The sequence below is a fragment of the Sapajus apella genome, unplaced genomic scaffold, assembly GCF_009761245.1.
Source record: "Sapajus apella isolate SASKATOON/1434 unplaced genomic scaffold, GSC_monkey_1.0 scaffold2, whole genome shotgun sequence".
Classification (NCBI taxonomy): Eukaryota; Metazoa; Chordata; class Mammalia; order Primates; family Cebidae; genus Sapajus; species Sapajus apella.
In genome coordinates, this window is record NW_022436942.1 from 30,395,283 (window position 1) to 30,417,653 (window position 22,371).

The window sequence follows — 22,371 nt, forward strand, 5'->3', positions numbered from 1 at the left end:
ACTCTTCACGGAGCAGTACTTAGTAAAGTTAAAAGATTTAGTAGGAGCCAGATAGTAAAAGACCTCCAATGCTTACCCAAATTTTCACTTTAAAGAAAAGAAAAAAAAATGAGAGGATAGTGTACTGATTTAAAAAAATAATAGACTGGTCAGACAGATCTGGGTTCAAATTTGCAAATTCCAACCCCATCACTTGGTAGCTGTCAGACCTCCCTAAATCCCAATCTTCTTATCTGTAAAATGGGGTTAATGAGGATAATGATATTACCCATCTCGTAGGGTTGTTGTGGGTATTAAATGAGCTACATGATATAAAAACTGTACATAGTAGCAATTAAAGTTAGCTATTACTATTTTATGAGGCAGAGAAGCAGTGGAGGCTTAGAATGAGAAAAAAAGAGGCTGGACATGGTTGCTCATGCTTGTAATCCCAGCACTTTGGGAGGCCAAGGCAGGAGGATCATTGAGATCAGGAGTTGGAGACCAGTCTAGGCAATATAGTGAGATCCTTGTCTCTACAAAAATAATAATAATTTTTAAAAAGGTAGTCAGGTGTGGTGTTGGGTGCTTGTGGTCCCAGCTACTCAGGAAGCTGAAGTGGGAAGATTGTTTGAGCCCCTGGTGGTCGAAATTGCAGAATTGCAGTGAGCTATGATTATACTACTGCACTCCAGTCTGAGTGACACCCTGTCCTTAAAATAATTTATATATATATATATACTGACAGAGTCTCGCTCTGTCACTCAGGCCTGAGTGTAGTAGTGCAATCTTGGCTCACTGCAACCTCTGCATCCGGGGATCAAGCGATTCTCCTGCTACAGCCTCCCAAGTAGCTCGGATTACAGGCACACACCACCACGCCCGGCTAATTTTTGTATTTTTAGTAGAGATGGGGTTTCACCATGTTGGTCAGGCTGGTTTCAAACCCCTGACCTCAAATGATCCACCCACATCGGCCTCCCAAAGTGCTGAGATTATAGGTGTGAGCCACTGCACCCGGCCCACTTATTTTTTAAAAAGAAGAGAGAGAGGTTCTGTGCCGTGACTCACCCCTGTAATCCCAGCACTTTGGGAGGCTAAGGCGGGTGGATCACTTGAGATCAGTAGTTCGAGACCAACCTGACATGGTGAAACCCCATCTCTACTAAAAATACAGAAATGAGCTGGGTGTGGTGGCACATGCCTGTAGTCTCAGCTACTCAGGAAGCTAAGGAAGGATAAATCACTTGAACCTGGGAGGCAGAGGTTGCAGTGAGCAGAGAATGTACCACTGAACTCCAGTCTGGGTAACAGAGTAAGACTCTGTCTCAAAAAAAAAAAAAAAAAAAAAAAGGAGAGAGAGAAAAAAAAAGGTGATTCTCAGACACATTATCCTTTTAGCTGGAAAATATTAAAACTATTATTGATTTAACTCAATCAAGGCTTAACCTGTCATAAATGTATCTTCTTAATTTCTGTCTTTCAAAACTGCTTCAGAACTTTGTATGAGGTGAGAAAGTAGTTAAAAACATTCTTACATTTTTCTTATTGCATGGTGACAGAATAATCAATCAAAATCTGCAAAATGGAGACTTTTTTCAATCTTTAAAAAATATGAGTTAAAAATTAAACACAAAAATTATGTCCAACTCTCTAAAATGAACAACAAATTCTAATTACCTCTTCTTGAAAGCCAATTATAACTTGTTGGAATTCTTTTCCACTTCCATCTGTGGTACTCAAAAGCTTTCTGTTTTCATAGAGAGTTTCATTCAAGATGCGATCATACTGAAAATTGAAAAGTACTTTACATTATTGATGCACGTGGTAGTATTTCCATTTTTCAGACTTTTTCAAAATTTTCAAACATCTGTGCACACACCTCAGGTTTGAATGCAGCTCCTAGGATACCTGCCGCCACCTGCAGTAGCAGGATCACAAGCAAGCCTATGAAAAACTGAAGAAGAGGGAAAGAAAGATACATTATCCTCAGTGCATTCAGTAACATCTGGGGACATTTTGGCACAGCACTTCTCTCCACAGCTCGGATCATACCACAGTGAGAGTGTCAGTCACACTCTTCATTTATTCCACTTTTTACTTCAAGCTGAAAAATTTTGGTTCATTACTACTCAGAAACCTTTGTTTCAGAGATTGATTGAGGAAAGCGGTTCAGACAAAAAAATTACCATAACAACTATTGGTATCTGTACGTTACTGACTAGAGGGAAGTTTGAAAACTTAGATGAGTTTATCTGAATATTATTTTCTTCCTGCTCTTTCTTCATCAAACACAAACTAACACAAACTCAGACCTGGCTTTGAAACAGCGTTTTCACCACTATCAGAATCATCTGGCATCTTGTTACATATACAGATTCCTGAAACCGGCCTCAGATGCACTGAATCATAATTTTGAAGGATGCAGCTCAAAGATGATTATTTTTTTTAAACAAGCTCCTTGAGTAATTAAATTCACCAATTGCAAATGAGGCCTTATTGATCAAAAAGCAATCAGTAGGAATGTTATTAGAGTCTCTTCAAAACTCTGTCTTTACCGTCCCTTGTAATAAACAGTTGTAAACATTTTTTTCGGGTACTGATATAATCCTTATTTTATTAGAGGAATAAGTTTAGATTAGATCTGATAAACTTCTATGTCATATTTATATCTGATAAACATTTGATTTTTTTCTAACATTTTTACTATATCCATTTTCTACTGTATATGTTAAAAGTAAATGCCTGTGAATTATCCAAACCTAATTTATCCTCCTTGATGCTATCTAAGAGAGAATTCTAATTATCTCATTCCTTTAAACATTTTTTAGCATGACATATAGAACACCCTATGATCTTACCACAACCCACACTTGGATCCATCTTGCATCATTTACTGGAAACAGTCTTTGCTGGTCTCCTGCCATGCCCAAGGCTTCTCAGTTCCCAAACACACCAGCACCATACTGCCAGGTCATCTTCCCAGAAAGCTCTTCCTACCCTCACTCATACAAATACCTTATTCATTTCTGCCCTGGCTTGAAAGTCCCATCCCCTGTCTTGCCCTTTGCTTCCGGGGCCACTCCCACTGTAGCTATTTGCTTACTTATTAATCTTCCCTAGTAGGTTCTAAAGGTCTTATATATCATTTAGCACAATATCTGGCACATAGAGGTATGGCAGTAATGTTGAATGAGTGAATGAATGAATGAATGGATGAATCATTAAAATTTGTCTCCTGTCAGAGTATCCTCCAGTTTCTAAGCCAAACCAAGCCAAATGTAAGCCGTATTAGCTTCCACAATCAAACCTTCTAAAGAAAAGTTACAGTTAGAGTTTCACCAATCATGACATGTTCTTTTAACAGACAATAGAGATGGGTGAGAATCCTCTGGAGTCTCAAGGTTGGACATTGGGAATTGTTTGGAGAACTCACCAACAGAAGCATGCAGCGACTTTCTCTTATAGCCCCACAGCACCCCAGGAAGCCCAGAACCATGATGACAGCACCTACAGCAATCAGTAGGTTTACAGCAACATAAGGGCTAGAGCCTAAATCTTCAGAGCTGAGAATCTAAAATAAAAAAGAGATTAATGGCAGAAAATTCCTTTCCTTGAAGTTTATTTTGCTCATTCAACAAATATCCATTGAGTGCCTACTATGTGTCAATTCCTGTGCTAGGACACTGAAATACATCAGTGATCTTAAAAAGTACAAATCCTTACCATCATGGAACTTACATTCCACTGAAGTGCTCCTTGCCTGAATAATGTTTCCAACCTTATATTTTTCTGAAATGATATGTTGAAAGCTGGGTGAAAGAAATATAATAAGTTTTTTTTAAACCCTATTTTAAAAAGCTTAGGACAGTTACTTTTGCTCTTCTTGATGTGATCTTTGGTTCACATATTTTGCATATTTTACATATATTAGCATTATAAAGCATGTGTTGTTATGGTTTTTAATTCTTTAAAAAGTTCAAGTTCTTTACTGATAGACACAACAGTGTGAATGAATTTCAGAGTCATTATGCTGCGCTAAAGAAGCCACAGAAAGAAAGTAAATACTTTCTGATTCCATTTATATAAAGTTCAAGAATAAGCAAAACTATGGTTATAAAAATCAAAGCAGTGCTTGACTTTGAGCAAGGCAGAAGGGAAAGCAAGAGTTAACTGAAAAGGGACATGAGGGAACTTCCATGGGCTAATAAAAATGCTTTGTATTTCCATTTAAAAAAAAAATCCAGTTCCTGATATTCCATATCAATTTTATCTCTTTGTTCCCAAAAGTCATAGTCCATAGAATCATCTAGAAACTCTTTATTTTTACTGTTAATGAGATATGAAGGAAAAAAAAATTCTAGGGCCCTTTTTAGTGGGAGGGCTATACATCAGGCATAATTCAGTTCTCCCAACAACACACACATACTTGTCTTCATCGCCCTCATAACACCTAGCCTCAGTCTACCTCTTGTCCTCCCTAAGTGGATTTATCCAGAAGTAAATCACAATGAAAAAATAAAGCCTTGTGCCTGTGTTATGCATAAACTCTATATGTAGCCCATTTGTCTTCTATCACTTCTATCTACTGGGCTGTCTCTAGATAGACCACTAGTTCCCAGACTAACTCAAAACCTCTGCCTCCCAGAATGGGCTATATAACATGTACATCAGCTCCCCTAATAGTCAATACAAAAGTCACTGCTACTGCTCTAACAATATTTTTGTTTTTCAAGGCTTTTTAAATCCTCTTATTGCCTAGAGGAAACTGTTATTCAACAATCAATAGGAAGGAGTGTGCTGAAGTTATAAAAGCATTCAAACAAATATCTGTATTCTGTCAGGGTCCTAATAAATAAGTTTGTAATCCTGGAACAGTCACCCAATCTATTGGGCTCCAGTTTCCCCATTTATAAAAGGGGATTGAGTCAATCTCTGGGATAGCTAAGGCCTCCTTTGTCTCTAAAAGTCTATGCTTAGAGATAATGTTTCAATTTACCTAGTTTGAAAGCTTGGTTATGTCCTAAAGATTTTCATTTGATTGGGCTTTTGTTTGTTTGTTATTGTTTACTTATTAATATCATAGCTGAAAAATCAGTTTTGTTAATAAACAGGCATGACATTGGAATCAAAACAGATGTGACACAAATAGCAGTGTTAGGAAACCAGCACTATGGACTTACTGCTAAATATCGCTTCACTAGAATACTGCGGCCAGTACAGGCAAACCCTATAAGAGGATGTAAACCTCGCTAGCTGGGTTAACAGAAGTTAGAACAGCTATCCCAGACAAATAATAGCTCAAATATCTACACGTGAGGCCGAGACAGCGTGATCAGCACTTGTGCAGCAGGTAGTGAGATACTTCTATGATGCTAGGCTGGGCAGGGTAACCTACTGCCAGAGACTAGCCAGAAAGCAGTGTGTTGACTGTCTAGTGGCCATTGTTCCAAGGCCAGCCCAACAAGTGGTTATTCTTATTCAAGAATGAAATGGAAATCTGAGTTCAGATGTTTGCACCAGGGGAGACACAGGAGGGTTTGAAAAGCTGTCTGGAACGAACACTGTGTCCCTGTGTGTCTTAGGACAATGGGAGAATTTAAAAGACAGAGAAATTGGGCTGGGCCTGAAAGATGAGGACTCAGGAATCCTCTTTGATCAGAAGGACCTCCTGGGACAAGGATGGCTGCCCATGTGCTTTTCCTCATGGTGCTAAGTTTATCCTGAGGTAGAAAAAAGGGTCCCTATGAGATACTGAGATACTTCAGCAAAAAGATGTCATTTCCCTGACATCCTCCTTTTGCGTGTTTATGCTCACGTTTTTCCTTCCAAAACAGCTACCTCTGTTTTTTCACTAACAAGAAATTCAGTTCTTTGCTCACTCTTGATTCTTTGTCACTGGCTTGAGATAAATACAAATCAAGCCAATTTTATATATATAAGTCAAGCTGGTTAATGTTGTCCTGGCAGACACTGGCTTTTGTTCAGGGTGAAAGGCTGATGAAGCGTGAGTAAAAATGTAACTAAAGATGCTGTCTAGCTCTATTAATTCATTCATATCCCCAGATGTGGAGTAGCACCCTCTCAAGGACAATAGTTCCCCTTTAATACATTCAATATGTGCAATTTTTTTAACAGACTAAACACCAAATTTGTTTGCCAGAAGCACTGGGAGGGAAAGAAAATATCAACGGGAAGTAAAATAATAAAATAAAATAAATTGCAGGCTGTACACACATCTTGAAGATGCCAAAGCACCCTGTAAGTAGGTGACGGTTAATCTCTGGACTTAATTATGAGTCCCAAAGTCAGACTTAGGATTCTACAGGATGAAAATTCTGCACATCTTCAAATGTTCTTCTTGGTCTCAAACACCAGAACTCCAGGCTGTCAGGAAGTCACAGTTACAGCTATCAGTAGAAAACAATAAGTGAAATCCTGATGGACTAGGATGTTACTAAAAAGCTGCCACACCATCTCCCCCCGAATTTCTTCACCATGGTGAGGCACAGAATGTGAAAGCTGCTAACTGCCACTGTGGTTCCCTGGGCTCTCTAAGGACAGAAAGCAAATTTTAAAAGGAAAAGAACAACAGGAGAGAGAGAGAAAAACATCCAGAGATGTGAAGTGAGAAATAAATTTTCAGAAAAGCCACCCACTGTAGCAAGAAAACAGAGCAAACATTAATTTCCTTTTCATCTTTCTTTCCACTGGGCTGTGTTCAAAAGTATTTAGCTGCACCATGGCATAATACGTTTTAGTAGAAAATGCATTTTCCTAATTGCTGGCTTAATAATCTCGCAGTAATTATCAACTTGGAATCAAATTTCTTCTCAGAGAGGAGAAACTCTCTTTATGTGGGCAAATACCTTAAAAAAGGCTCTAGCAGTAGAAGAGGTGATCCTGAACAGTGGCAAGAGCCCAGAAAACAAGGAACAAATAAATGGCTCTGGATGTGTTAGAATAAGAATTTGCTGGGAGGGATGCCCCAGAAAAGAAGAGAGGAGAGAAAAGAATAAAAGCATGGGAGCCAGGAAATGATGCCATGGTGGCATTATGTTTCATAAAACTGACAGCTTAACCCCTGCATACTCCCCTCTTCCTCCTTCCCTCAATTCCTTCCACATTTGTGATAATGTGGAATGGAACAGATGCCACACATGTGGAGTCAACAGTTGAGGCCAGAATTAACCATATAGAATACACTTCCTCCAGATGTGTAGATCTGGGTAAGGGCTTTGCCACGGGGCACGAAATGGTGTGTGTGGGAGGAAAATGGGTTATGTTAATCTTATACAGGTAGCAAGGATCTGGACATCCCCAGCTAATTACAGAGTTACACCAGCGCAATCAGCCACTGGTGGCAAGCGGTTACCTTCACTGTCAGTTGCCACAGGTAAATAATAACTATCCTTGTGCTTTGTTGCCTTTAAAACACAGATTCAAATTCTTCTTCTCCAAAAGAACTTCTCATCTTCTTTCCTTTTGGACCAAACACCTTGGAATCAACTAAATTATTGTCAATACCTTCTATTATAAAAATTATTCTTCTTGGTGAAAAGGAGAGGTGGCCTGTATCCTCAAGCTCTACATTGGCTGGCCTTAAACAAATAGTAAAGGAGGAAAATTTCCACTTTGGCCCCTTCCCACCTGCATTTCATTGAATTTTTTTGAATAACACCTCCTTCATTCTCTAGAAGGATTTTTCCACACCTAGCACAGTGCCAGTCACATAGTAATTTTGATTGATTGAACTGAATTATAAAATCACATAACAGCAGAAGTGATTACATGAAGCAGTCAAGAAAAACACTTTAGACATGTTTATTACTATTATTATCATAACTTTCATTATTATAAAAGAAACAAACTACATTGGGGAAAGGGTGACCTGTTTTTGCACATTTACCTCTTGAGTATCATCGCTTACTCGTACCCATATTGCTAATGCCAGGATCACGATACCACATAGCTGCAGGAAAAAAAGTTAGAACACAATTAGGATCCAATGAAACTGATTCCACACCCTTCCATCTATCCGGCAACAGTAGTTTATCATCGATTCTACTGTCACAACCTGGAAGACATAAATTAGACATATTCAGGTACAGATTATTGTTGAAATATTACACTGTAATTTGTAAGTTTGATGAGAATAATTCTATTTCTCATCCACAATTCACTCACAGGTCTATGGACAAGAAGTTATCTCCATTAGGCCTGGAATGATTATTTTCCATGTAATTCTAGTCCTGTGTTTCTGCTAGCATACAAAAGAAAAGTCATAATGGTTTAAAGAAAAAATATCCTTATCATGCCTCTAAGTTTGTTTGTGAGAAGCTGTATTGGACCAGGAAAATGGCGAATGACTGACTAATCACCATTTACTCAAGATTCAAGAGGAAGGAAGAAGTTTGGTTACACAGGAAAAAGTAGAACATTTGACAAGATGTACAGTTAAGCAACAAGGCTATATAACACTCAACGCTTTTTGAACCCAAATGAACTCTTTTAAAAACAAGCTTTTTTAGGTGGTAAAGCTTACTCAGAGAAAAGGAACAATGACGGACAGAACTTAAATTTTTAAATTCCTTTAATGACTTTACCAGATTATTTAATTTGGGCCAATGCCAACACAATAAAAGGTAAAACACATTTTACTTTAGTGTAAGGAAAAGTCTTGTCTTTCACCGTTTAAAAAAAAGAGTTATGCATTGTGGCTTCAAAACCCAAACTCAAAGATATATTATTAGATAGAGATGGTAAGAGCCAGACTGGTACCGTACCAGACACAGCAGGCCTTGAAGGACTTAGCTGACAATTCTGACCTTGCTGTGCTTTCACAGACAAATGTCCTGGGAGCGTCGTTGCTTTTATGTATGGTGGAGACATACGTCTAGAACCCTTAAACAGTACTTTTAATGGTTTCTCATTAAGTTTGTAGGGGAAATAGAGTCAAGGGCTCTGTTAAGGAATAGGAAGTACAATAAGTAGTTGAGTAACCACAGACTCTGTGGTCCCTAAAAGATCTTGAAAATTACCTTAGTCTAAACCCCTCATTTTTAATGAAGAAATTGGAATCCTGGGTGCTAACAATCACTTTAAGAAAATCCAGAGCAATTCCTAACCAACCTACCTTTACAACACACTTCAATTCCTAAAACTAATGTAATTAAACACCAAAGCTCTTTAACCGCCAAATAATCTATGCAATTATCTCATACACACACATAGACACACCTACACGATAAAATACAAATGATTAAAAACACTGCTTTCGTATTTGAAAACTTTCCTTACTTCTCTAATCCTGAGTTTTTATAGCATCCTTTCACTAAATTCTAATTTCGTTTGCAAATGAAAACAAACGCTCATTTTAGCAGCTCTTTGTTAATCAGTTTGTGAGTGATAATTTATGTCAAATGATAATGAGATTCTCTGGGATTTCCAGTAATTTCACACCAACAGAATATTTTGTTTGTTGTTTAGTTTGTTCACTGATTATCATCTTTCTTTTTCTTCCTTTTCACAAGTAGATCTTTAATGATTGGCTTAATAGTCACTCTGGCCTTTAGCTGTAACTAATGAAACTTGTAACTGTTATGATTATCACTCTTTCCTAATATTTATCAAACTATCAATGAAAAAACTTTAAGAATTCTTAGTAAGAGCTTAGTAAGAATTCAGTGGTTTTTTTTAACTTTAACTTTTTTGTTCGTGTATTACTATTTACTTTTTCAAGGTATTTAGACATCAAATCATTCATAAATCTTATTAAATCAATCTTATCTGCCCCTCAGATGGCAACTTTTACTCTTCTCAGCCACTGAAAGTTTTCTGTAACATTAAAATTTAAGAGTTTCAGTAGTCAAAAATATTTTGCCCAACTAATCTTCAGAGCTAGACAATTTTTTTCAGGAACTTTGAAGCTAACCAAAGTATCATTTCCATCCCTAACTCTACCTTTCTTCAAACTTCATTTTAAAAATGAAATAAATGCTTAGAGTATATCATTCTCATCTGAGTGGAAAAATTCCCATGTAAATATCACTCTAATATCATTAAATTATTCATAACTTTGTTCAATGATTTTAAAGGTAAATTTATTTTCTATCAAGAATGACCATTTCTGAGTCATGAATAATACTAAACCACTTCATCCCATTGTTAAAAGATTGACCATCATAATGGTTCTTTGAGCCCTTTACCCAGTTTAGATTTTAAGGTTTGTTCCCTAATGTTTTTATACTGTTTTAAACAATTAAAAGTATAAATAAATAAATAAATGCTTGCTCTGTCCTACTTTCTGTTGATAACACTGTAAAAGTAAAATGGGTTAGTATGGTGGTTCCAGGACCCTGCAGAACTGACTAGGCCTAGCTTTCCCTTGCTTCTGGTTTCTCTTTGAAGAGAATCACTGTGGTTTTCACTCAGCTCTTACAGAACAGCCTTCATTTTATGGAATCTGGATAGAGTTGGTCTGAACCAGCATTCTAAGAAATTAGGCAATTTTGATACTTCCTTACAATGACTTAATTGTGTCTCCATAAAATTCATATGTTGAAGCCCTAACCTTCAATGTAACTGTTTTTGGTTTTAGGCTTTTAGAAAATAATTAAGATTAAATGAGGTCTTGAAAATAGGTCCTAATCTGATAGAACTGGTGACCTTAGATGACAGAAATCTTTCTGTCTCCATTGTCACCCTGGGGAAGGACATATGAGAACACGATGAGAAGATGGCCACAGAAAGAGGGTCCTCAGCAGAAACTCAATTGGCTGGCACTTAATCTTAGCCTTCCTGGCCTCCAGAACTATAAGAAAATTAATTTCTGTTGTTTAAGCCGCCTAGTCTACAGTATTTTGTTGTGACAGCCCAAGCAAACTAAGAACAGGCAGACACTAAAGACCATAAAATACCAGGAAAAAAAATGGGAAGATACTCTCTAGAACAAAGATAAATGGTATAACGCTGATTTTTCCTCCTCTCTGATAATGTGTCTCCAATCATCCCTACTCCTTCCCTCCAAATTCTACCTTTTTACTTGGGTGTTTTTTAAAGTGTGTTTGGAGAGTGCTGAAAATACTGTGTTACGAGGAGGAGTGAATTTTGAACTACATCATTTTTGGTCCCAAAATGGACACCTTGTAGATAAGCTTAAGAAACCTCTTTTTGTGCTTTCCCTGAGGGGAAAAAAAAGAATAAGACAAAAGCCCTAACAAACCAGGACTGTAATGCTGCTGCTACTGTTGTTGTTAATTTTCAAGTTTCTTCTTTTACTAAATATTTATTTAAAAGTCTTCAATTGCAATGTGGTAAGAGAATGCAGACTGTAGGATTGTTACTTGGGAGTTTTGTTATTGTTGTTTTTCCATTTCCTTCATCAATTTCTAAAGATTCAGAGATATTAGAAAAAACAACAAAGTCTCAAGAGGTACAAGTTTTATTAGAAATTAATTAAATATACTTTATTTTTTGAATCATTTACATTCCCTGTATCCCTGTTTTTCTTTTTCTTCCTGAGTTATCAAAATCTGAGAGATGGGTTAAGTTGTGTTAAGCTGAATTAATGGAGTTTGCATTTACTATTCTTTGTCTCTAACAGTGTTTCTTCCATATAATCCAATAAATGCCATTTAGTGTAATCAGTCTTGGGTTTTAATGCAGAGTAAATTTTCCAAATTGCTATTTTCTATTACATCTCTTTCAAAATATCCTCTCAATTTACATTTGAGATAACAAAAAATACAACTATTTAGACACCTGACTTCTTCATTTCCAGACCTAAAAAGGTTAGCCATTTAACCATGATTTTCCCATGCTTCAGCTGTCTATTTTTACTCATACCTTAATCGTTTTGGATATGTTTCAGTAAATTTTACAGTGTGAATACCTGAAGGTATCTTTCTCTCTTATTCATTTGTGAAAGGCTCTGAATGCTCAGCAGACATTGTTCCATTGTCTTCTGATTTTCAGGGTTACAATAGAAGACTATTATCAGCCTTATTTTTGTTCATGCATTATTTGGTTGTTTTCTTTTTTGTCATTTGTATCTAGACATTTGTAAGATGTTTATTTATCTAAGTTAGTAGTTTTCTTAATATTTATTTAGGCATAGATGTCTTCTTTAATTGGGGTAGAACAGGCGCTTGCCATCTGCATACAAGGCATGTTTTCAGCTCCACAAAATTTCCATATATTAATGTGATTACTATTTTTGTTCCATTTATTTTGTCCTCTTTTTCAGGAGTACAGCTTATTTTGGGTTTCCACTCTCTGTTGTCTATATCTATTATCTTCTTTCACAACATTTTGATTTCTTTTTTGATTTTCCTGTGGGAGAACTTACCACTGTCTTTATCTAATGTGATCTCTACAGTGAAGTTTAATTCTGCTATTATGCTTGTAGTTTACTTGAAGTCCTTATGTATTTCCCTTTTTATCTCATCCCATGGTTCTCCAATAAAATTTATCTTCTGTTATGGCCTCCATCCACTGTTTCATGAGGGGTTACTTTTTAGCATCACGTTGTGGATACCAATTTCAACATACTTTTTTTTCAGGATTCTAGAGTATTTCTTTCAGGGATGTGTGCTTGCCCTCTAATCTTCAGGGTGACAATATCTTTCACTTGTTCAACAGTATTTTTTATTAGGCCTTCTGCTGGATTTCCTTGACGAAGATAAGACAAATTGTGATTTAGAGTTCATTAACAGTAAAATGTGCATTCCCTTTACAAGCATGGCCTAATGCAGTTCTGATCTACTAAGCCTCATGCAATATTGGATTTTCTGATGCTGTAAACCAGTGGAGTAAATTAAAATCTCCAACTTATAGCAGACTCTGCAATCATGGTTTCTAAAAAAATCTTCAGCCCCATATGAATGGTGTTTATTGTATTGAGTGTTTATACGGTTTAGCTGTGTCCTCACCCAAATTTCATCTTGAATTGTAGCTCCTATAATTCCCACATACTGTACTAGGGACCTGGTGGGAGATAATTGAATCATGCAGGTAGTTTCCTTCATATTGTTCTTGTGGCAGTGAATATGTCTCACAAGATCTGATGGTTTATATGGGGAAACCCCTTTCACTTGGCTCTCATTCTCGTTTCCCTGCTGCCATGTAAGACGTGCCTTTAATTGTCCATCATGATTGTGAGGCCTCCCAAGCCATGTGGAACTGTGAGCCCATTAAACCTCTTTGTATTTATAAATTATCAGTCTCAGGTATGTCTTTATCAGCAGCATGAAAACAGATTAATACAAGTGTTAAATGTATACTCCATGTGTCTCCATGGTTGCATTCATGTACATCTTCTATCAAGCACTCAGTATAACTGCTGCAAATTTTAATTTTTAAATAACTCTTAATTTTAGGGAAAATAAACTAACTACATTTTTTTTCCTCACACAAATATGGCCTCATAACCACTGACATTCATTTAGCTTCAAAACATCTAGAGAGAGATGAATGTTCAGCATTTAATCTGTATCCTGATGTTTCTGAATAAAAAAGATGCAAATTTAGTAATATTCTTACCATGTTGTTTCAAAAGTATAACTTTCATATAAGTAATACCTGTAGACCTATACATCCATTTGAAAAGCCTGGGAAAAAAATACAAATGACAGCCCACAGGCCACAGGGCATTATATCAGGAAGTTATAACTCAAGGTAATTCACACAGAAAACATATGTCCTATCTTGCTACCTTGACAAATGTGCCCATTTAATCACCTGGAGGAAAAGGTTTGATTTAGAATTCTCAGGGCATTTGGGCAGGGAAATTTGGGTCCTAAATATTCAAAGTGAAAGCCAGCCTCCAGGTTGACATATCCCTCTACCCCTGCAGATTGCTCGCCCTGTGAGATGAGAGGAGGGTCAGAGTAGGGCTAAAATTATATTTCTATTTTAACGGTCCATTATGCATGAAATACTGTCACAGTAGATTCTAATAGTCTTAAATGAAAAAGCAATTACAATATTTGGAATCAGGAAAAATATGTTAATTGTGCTATTTTTGATGGTCAGTCCTTGGTCACAGGTTTTCATAAAATAGTTCAGTTGATCTTTACAATTAATCCTGCCAGGTAAAATGATCATTATTATTTTAAAAATAATGCAAAGACTAGAGCACAGAAAAGCCAAGGGACATATTCCAGAACAAGAAGGGGTAGATTCAGGATTGGAATCTCAGTCTGTTTACAAAATCTACTTTTTCTCCTTTCCCTTAATTTATGATAGAAGAATTTCTGCCTTATTATAGTTCTTGCTATCTTATTTCCCCTTTGTTTCAAAACTCAACATTTAAATTTATTCATCACTATGCCAAATGTTTACATATTTCTGCTTCATAAATATGTCTATAAAATACTGGTCAAAATGTCTTTTTCCTAAATATTTATCTAGTGTTAATTCCTACTTCTTTGTATGTATTAACTTATTTAATCAACACCACAAACCCATGAGGTATATACTACTCCTATCCCCATTTTTACAGATGAGGACAATAAAAGCACAGAGAGGTTAACCACTTTCCCCAGAGAAGCACAGCTACTGATTGACATTCAGCCTGTTCTATCAACCAGTGGGCTCTAACGCTTTAGCTCCATGCTAATTACATAGGGCCAGGCAACCACTGTATTTACTAAATTCATACATTTCAGCTATTCTTAGGTTATCATCTTGAAAGATTTCATCAATGGACACAATAAAATATAATTGTGTCCTATTCTTTTTAGTGTACCACTATCTCGGTTATGTCTGCTTTGCCTCCAATCTTTCAATTGCTCTCAGCACATCCAGTCTCAAGGGCTGAACATCACATAAAATACAATGATGAATACTGAAACTCTGGATCTTGGGCTCTCCCCAAGTTCCAACTTCTTTCTGCTCTCTTCAAACCTCCTCAAGCATTGGCTTCCTTCAGTTACTAATATATTCAGCTTTACAATTCGGCTCCTCCCTATGACTCATTTGGGATTGATAATATATCTCATTCTGCTTTCCTTCATTAAGAGCTGGCCTCTCCATAGCTCTCTGTCTCTGGTCATTATTCCGCTGCATCCACCAGCCAGAGGCCCCGTGTTTCATACTCACACAGACCCCTAAGGCACCCTAAGCATCTACAATATCCCAGGCTTGAACTAACTGAGAGGAGCATTTAAAAATTGGGGCATTTCATCTATTTTTGAAACAAGACTCAGGGAAATAGGTTTCATACCTGTAATTTATCTATTATCTGCAGCACTTACAGTTCTGTAACTTGCATCAAACGCTAGCATTAGTGATCAGGAATAACTTTTACTTTTACATATTTTTCTTCAATTAGTAATTCTAACAAATGGAAATCACCATATGCTTATGTGGTATATTTCAAGTTGTCCCTGAAAAGAACCGGGTCTGTTTAGATTAAATGACCATATGCATATCTAAGAGATATTTCAACATCTGGCTCTACTTTGCAAAGGCTCAGTTTTGCAAGTTATACCTGGAAGAATGCATTTGAAAACATAAGGCCTTGGGCATCTATAAGAAAACCACATCAGTGGGATCATTAAAATTTTTACTTAAGTAAACATTAGGAATGTGACAAATTGCTAACTTCCTATGAAGAATTGTAAAACTCCAGCTGAGAGCTCTGAGCTGGGCGTAGAAGGGAGAGTAAAAGTAGGAACCTTCCCTAACCTCAGAGGTGACTCCTGCTGCCTATATTTTAATTTGAAATATTGATGTCGCCTGTTGGCTAAGAAGTTATCACTGGTTTTTGCAACTGTCGCTCTCACTGAAAGATTCCATTTCAAAATCTCTTATATACAGATTGTAAATCCTACCACATATGCTGGTGGTAGGAATAGCCAAGGGATGTTACGAAGGTCTAACTGAAACCTACAGCATCATAAAGACATGTCTCTATCATCAAAGAAACAAACAAATAATATAACCATAAAATGATAAGAGCTCCTGCCTGGTGTGGTGGCTCATGCCTGTAATCTGGCACTTTGAGAAGCCGAGGTGGGAGGATCACCTGAGGTCAGGAGTTCAAGACCAGCCTGGACAACACGGCAAAACCTCGTCTCTACTAAAAATACAAAAAAATTAGCTGGGTGTGGTGGTGCATGCCTATAATCCCAGCTATTCAAGAGGCTGAGGCAGGAAAATCACTAGAACCCAGAAGGTGGGGCTGCAGTGAGCTGGGATTGTGCCACTGTGCTCTAGCCTGGGGAATCGAGTGAGACTCCATCCCAATAATAATAATAATGATAATAATCAGAGCTCCCCAAGAAAGCAATGGTAATATCTGGGTCTGGTATGACACAGACCTCTATAATCTAACTTAAACCCTATCAAGGTAGGTAGGTAAATAATCCTGAATCTATAACCTACCCCTTTCTAGACTGTCTTTGTTATTTTGATAATTCAAATCTATTCCAAATTTTTGATTAGCTGTTTAATGAAACACTGACCTCTGATGTCTTCACAATAGCTATTAGCACTTTCCAGGGTGTTTTAATACCACAAAGATATATTTTAACTGTTTCATAATTTGAAGTTTGCTACTGGTTTGGGTGCTTTGAAACATCTTCAATAAAGTGCGAGCCACGCATTTATTAGCATATTAATATTTTGGTTTGTTTAAATGTGCCATATATATTCTGAATTATATAAGGAAAACAATGACTACAGTTCTTTAAAGAAAATATCTGAACTTCTTGGATAAATGGCTGATTCCAGGACTGGGCAGAAAATAGGCAAGTGATCTGGAACATGTCAAACCAAATACTATAAAGGTAATCAATTTATGATCATTTCAAAAGAACGTGAATCATCTTGAAGAAGCTCCTGCTGGCCAGAGATGGAACAAATTGCACATTAATAAAGGTAAATATTGTAATGAAGTTGATCTATCATTTCATAAGGATAATTAAAGAAATATTAGCTTATCACTGTTGGAAAACACTAGTAACTTAACTCATCACTTGCGATACAGTAAGTAAAGAGTAAGAAAGAAGTATTTTATGCCACTTAAAAAAAAATTAAAAAGGGAATACCCAGGAAATGAAACAGTAAATGAGAAATTTCTCCTTGCAGAAAGTGTTCCAGCTAATAAGTAAAGAAAAGTTGATGAAACTAGAATATCATCACTTTGAACCTCTTAATGAACTAATGATGGATTTTGGCACTTGACCATCAATGGCTATGAACATCACAAAAGAGGGACACAATCAGACATCCAATGCCTCCTGATGAAAGAATACAAAATCACTTATGATTTCTGTGCCCCAAAAAAGGACCATTTTATCAGGCTGCACCACAGGTATGCAAATAGCAACATCCAGAATGTGGGTAATGTGATAAAACAAACACACACCAGTGCATAACATTTCAGTAGGGAGAAAAAGAGATGTTGACTGAGGGAAAATCAACAGATTAAAATTGACATGAAACATACATTAGCCAATCACAAAATGTGGACCTTATTTGGATCCTGATTTTAACAGGAACATTTATGAAGTAACTGGAAGTTTGAACCCTGGATGAATATTTGACAATCGATTTAAAAATTCTTATTAAGTTTTTAAAGTGTAATAATGATATTGTGGTTACATTTTGTTTGTTTCTTTGTTTTGTTTTGAGATGGAGTCTTGCTCTGTCACCCAGCCTGGAGTGCAGTGGCACTATCTTGCTTTAATGCAACCTATGCCTGCTGGGTTCTAGAAATTCTCCAGGCTCAACCTCCTGAGTAGCTGGGACTACAGGCGTATGCCACCATGCCCAGGTAATTTTTTGTATTTTGAGTAGAGGCAGGATTTCACCATGTTGGCCAGGCTGGTCTCAAACTCTTGACCTCATGATCCACCCTCCTCCGCCTCCCAAAGTGCTGGGATTACAGGCATGAGCTACTGCGCCTGGCTGTGATTACATTTTATAAAAAATTATGTTTCAGAGATGTATACTAAAATGCTTACAGACAAAATTATATGTCTTAGAGGTGCTTCAAAATAATATGGGGTGGGGAAGTGAATAGAGTATAAATGGAGAAAGATTGGTCATCTTTCTGTGGCCACTGTGGCTGCCCAATGGAGTTGATTACCTATTCTGTCTTCTTTTGTGAATATTCAAAGTTCTCCATAAGAAAAAAAAAGCTAGAAACAAAACCAAACCAAAGAATACAGGCTTTTCTTTTTTTATATATCCTACTCCCAATGTTTAATCAATTTAAGTATCTCAAGGGAAGAAATGTATCAGAAATAACTAAAAAATTGGCATATATGTAGCATGAGCTACATTTAATATTTGCAAAGGCAGCCCATTAAAAGGAAAGTACAAAGTACAAACCTTTATTTTACTTTTTAAAATATTTACTTGCTTATTTAAAATTCACCAATATATCTATCTGTACTCATTAGCACTACTGATTATTGAATGAAAAGTCAGTCTAAACAACAAAGCTGTATTCATGTAGTTAAGTTTAATTAAGTTCCTCATTATTTTAATAGAACAGAAATATAGCAACACTATGAGATGTCTGTTTACTAGAGACAACCAGGTACAAAAACAGAACCAGAGTTCTTTCATCCTTGGAGTGGATAAGCTAGCTTTTAATTCAGTATTACAAAATATTTTTTTCACTTAAATACTTCAGGCTATTTCCACGGACCGATGTTTAAACAATCTTTAATTGTACCGTCTATGCTAAAAATGATAAGGTCAATTTCCCAACATCCCAGCCTGCTCTTTTCACACCTTGTTTTTCCATTTTCCATTGATAGATGCCACTTATTAATGTGTTGGTTACGTCTACGTCAATGGACTTTCAAGAGAAACATAACAAATTGCTAAAATATAAGCCCTGTCAATTAAAAGGTGGGGTGTTGACACAGCAAAATGCTAACTTTAAAATGCCAATACATACATATATATCCACTGTCTTGGTTCGATCTTCTTATGATTTAGAAATTTTATCATTTCCCCTTCAAGTTTTTCATGACCCATTTGTATTTTCTTTGGGGCTCTGGAAATCATCTTTATTGTCCCACACCTTGCAATTCACCTGTTCAAACCCAGACGTGAAGGGAGGGAATCAGTTGGGCTCTGGATGGAATCGGACCATGTTTTTACTAGAGTCCTTAAGTTAGGGAGGCCTGCTTGATATACAACTAAGGATAATTGTCCTTTAATTAAGGGATATTTTTTTCCTTTGTGATTGTTTTTGCTGCAATATCAAAACATTTATGAAATGTTTATCCTCACAGATTCTGAAGTGCACTTTTTTGAGTCATTGGCTCATTTTCAATTACTGAAATAACCAAAGAAAGAACAAACAAATCCAAACAAGTACATGGAAAATACATTTTCCCCTTCTCTTATTTCTCTAGTGTACAGTCTGTTCTTGTTTACGATATTTATATCAAGATCCTCTTTCTTGCATAAAATTGATAATTAAAAGGAAAACACTTACCCAGAACACGAAGTTGAAGATAAACATAGAATATTTTATACAGCCACTCACACCTGCCATTTCGGAAAAGGATTAGGACTCCAGATGCCGTGAATTTAACTATTCGTTACAGGTTTGTCCTGCAATATGCTCTGGAACAACTTGCCTGCAGAGCTTTCTGTGCCCACGGCTTCAGAGCAGAAAGAGAAAGCAAAGAAGTAGAAGCAGGAAGAAAACAGTTATTAAAATGGATAAAAAATTAACCCACACATTTAAATACAGCAAAGCCTATCTCCAGGCGAGTATGTTCCTTTGCTTGTCATGGCTCCTGGGGCACTGGGCCAGGATATTTATGATCCTTTCTCAAAAACTGCCTCCTCTAAAGTAAACAGATATCAAGTGAAGGAAGTGGCACTGGATCAGGCGAGAGAGTGGCACAGTGCTAGTAGGTTGCTGGCTTTCAGAAACCACTGCCTGACTTCCCTGCCCTCTATTTCGACTGTGGGAAAATAAGGCTATTTTGTTCTGAGTTAAGTGGACCTCGTGTCTCTACTCATTTTTGCATTGCATTTTCTCAATACTACAGAATTTCTTCCAAATGCAATAACATGCATTTAGAAATCTGCAAAATATCAAGGTTTAGACATAGCAACCATTTTTCCAGAATACTAACCGGAATAGTAAAACAACCATTACATGTATCTGCCCTCCAAAACATCTAAATTTATTTCAAAACAGTTTCAGAGCTGCCTTAAATGCACCACAGTTTCAGAAATTGTAGAGGGAGAGGCAGCCTCGACTATCATGATAAGACCATTTCCTTTTTATCTTTATTCCTTTATGATGTAAAAGGAAATAAATCATAAACTGGCACTGCCTGCGCCTATTATGTTCATTTTATAATGCGTGGTCATTTCGATAGCTTGGTTTGTTTTTAAGGTGGACGCTGTACTTTCTTTCCTCTGATATTATGTCTAGCAACAGCTCCTCTCCACCAACTCAGTTTCTGGATTCCAGGTCCTCTTGGACAAAAAAATTCAAACTGGGAAGGTGGTCATGGATCAGTGACTGTAGATTTTACTATTTGTTTCTAGTGCTAATAGAAGGCAGCTGTCTCAGGTAAAGGCAAAATTCTCTGACATAATCAGGGAGGTGTAGACTGCTTTGTGTAAACAGCCTGGGTCATGTTAGTTTCCACATCCTGCCTCTCAAACGGAGTTCTTCTCCCCCTAAATAAAAGAACCCTCTACTTTAAAAGGTTGTTGAGAAAATTATTCCTTAAAATCTTTGCTAAGTTTTGCACAATAAGTAAGCATGAACTTCTTACAAAAGAAAAATATTATTTCTAATTTTCACTGGCATACAATGTTTTTGAAACAATCCCACTCCCTGACTACAAATACAATATATTTTAATGCATTATCAACAACAATTTTTACTGTTAAAGACAAAGGCCAGATTTAGGATTAATTCCAAAAATAATGGCTTAATATATAAATCAACACTAAAATTGTTTGTATTCTGTTTCCTACTAGAAAATGGAAATAGTTTCACAAAATTCTATTGAGATATTATTGTATAAAGAATAATCTATGGCTGAAAGAAGAAAGAATTTCACATTGAATGAAAACCAAAATAAATTTATAGTCCCAGAAATGATTATCATTTAGAGGCTAAAATGTTTTTTAAAATTACAGATTTAAATGCTGCTTTGTTGACAGGAATGTATTGAATACCAAAATAGATCTTTTGGTGGATGCTGAATGTCTTTAAAAGGAATCCTGTATAGTATTTAGTTAAATCACTCGAACTCTGTAACACAAAAATCGATGGGTGTGTGCTTACAGGTGAATGACTCCGTGTAATAGAACCCCCAGTCCAATTCAAAACCTATATGAAACAGTTCACTCCTGGAAATTCCTATTCCTATTAATGTTATAATCACACAACACTCTCCCAAGCTGAATTGGTAGAGGTATTTTGTATTCTTCTTTCTTTCTATCCAATCACTCTTAATGGTCTTTATAGCTCCTAAATTTCTGTTGAAACTATTTCCTCCATCTCATTCTTTTTCACTGTCATTATTCAGCCCTTTATCATTTCTTACTTGAGCTGTGTCAATAGAAGCAGTGTTAATCTCCCTGCCAGTCTCTCCCAGCTCCTCTCTGCTTTGGCACTTTAAAACTCTTTTTGAGAAACACTTATTGACTAGGCAATTCCTCTGATGAAAAACCAATCTAAGGATATTTTCCTTTTACCTATAGGATAAATTTCAGATTCCTTAAAGCAGCACTTACAGCACATGGCAAACAAGTCCTCCATCCACTTCCCAGAAATTTATCCCTCCCCTTTCCTCCTAGACAGCCTCCACTTCTAGGTTCCATAATCACAGAATTATTTTCCAGGCCTAGAACACACCTTCGGAATTTATGCCTTCTTTCTTCTGCCTGGAACGTCCTTTCCCTCCTACTCTATTGCCACACCCCTGTGGAGCCTTCCCCTCCTCATCCTCTGCCCCCACTCTGGGCAGATTTACTAGCTTCTCAGTCCTCAAGTCCATTATTATTTGAACGGACCTTTAATCTACAATTGCCACTATATCACATTTGTCTCTCTCCCACATTTGATCCTATATGCCTGAAAAGCAGAAATCTTATCTTATTCACCTCTGTACCTACAGTAGTTGGCATTGGAGCTACAGAGATTTGCAATGGCAGCAAAACTTCCCAGAAAACTCAACTAGTGATTTCCTCATAAGGAACTGCCAATATGCTACCTCTGCCTTAAAAATATAATTATTATTAGGTAAAGAAAAACAGTTTATTAATTTCAAGACTTGTCAGAGCCTTTACCGTTCTAATATTCAAGGAGGTGACATATAGCAATTCTGAAATGAATATAATCTCAGAACATATTTTTGAATGACATATTCAGGACCAGTGTTACAG

At 36.6% G+C, this 22,371-nt stretch overlaps 1 protein-coding gene across 1 annotated transcript in view; it reads right to left on the reverse strand.

Annotated features, from left to right (window-relative positions):
- TSPAN8 (tetraspanin 8) overlaps positions 1–19,822 on the reverse strand; it is a 31,326-nt gene extending 11,504 nt beyond the window's left edge. The window contains exons 1-5 of the mRNA XM_032295687.1: positions 19,445–19,822; positions 7,889–7,951; positions 3,416–3,553; positions 1,862–1,936; positions 1,660–1,767 (exon numbers count right to left, since the gene is read on the reverse strand). Coding sequence (XP_032151578.1) covers positions 1,660–1,767; positions 1,862–1,936; positions 3,416–3,553; positions 7,889–7,951; positions 19,445–19,504 — 444 coding nt within the window. The 5' untranslated portion in view covers positions 19,505–19,822. The remainder of the gene's footprint in view (positions 1–1,659; positions 1,768–1,861; positions 1,937–3,415; positions 3,554–7,888; positions 7,952–19,444) is intronic.
- Between the last annotated feature and the right edge of the window lie 2,549 nt (positions 19,823–22,371).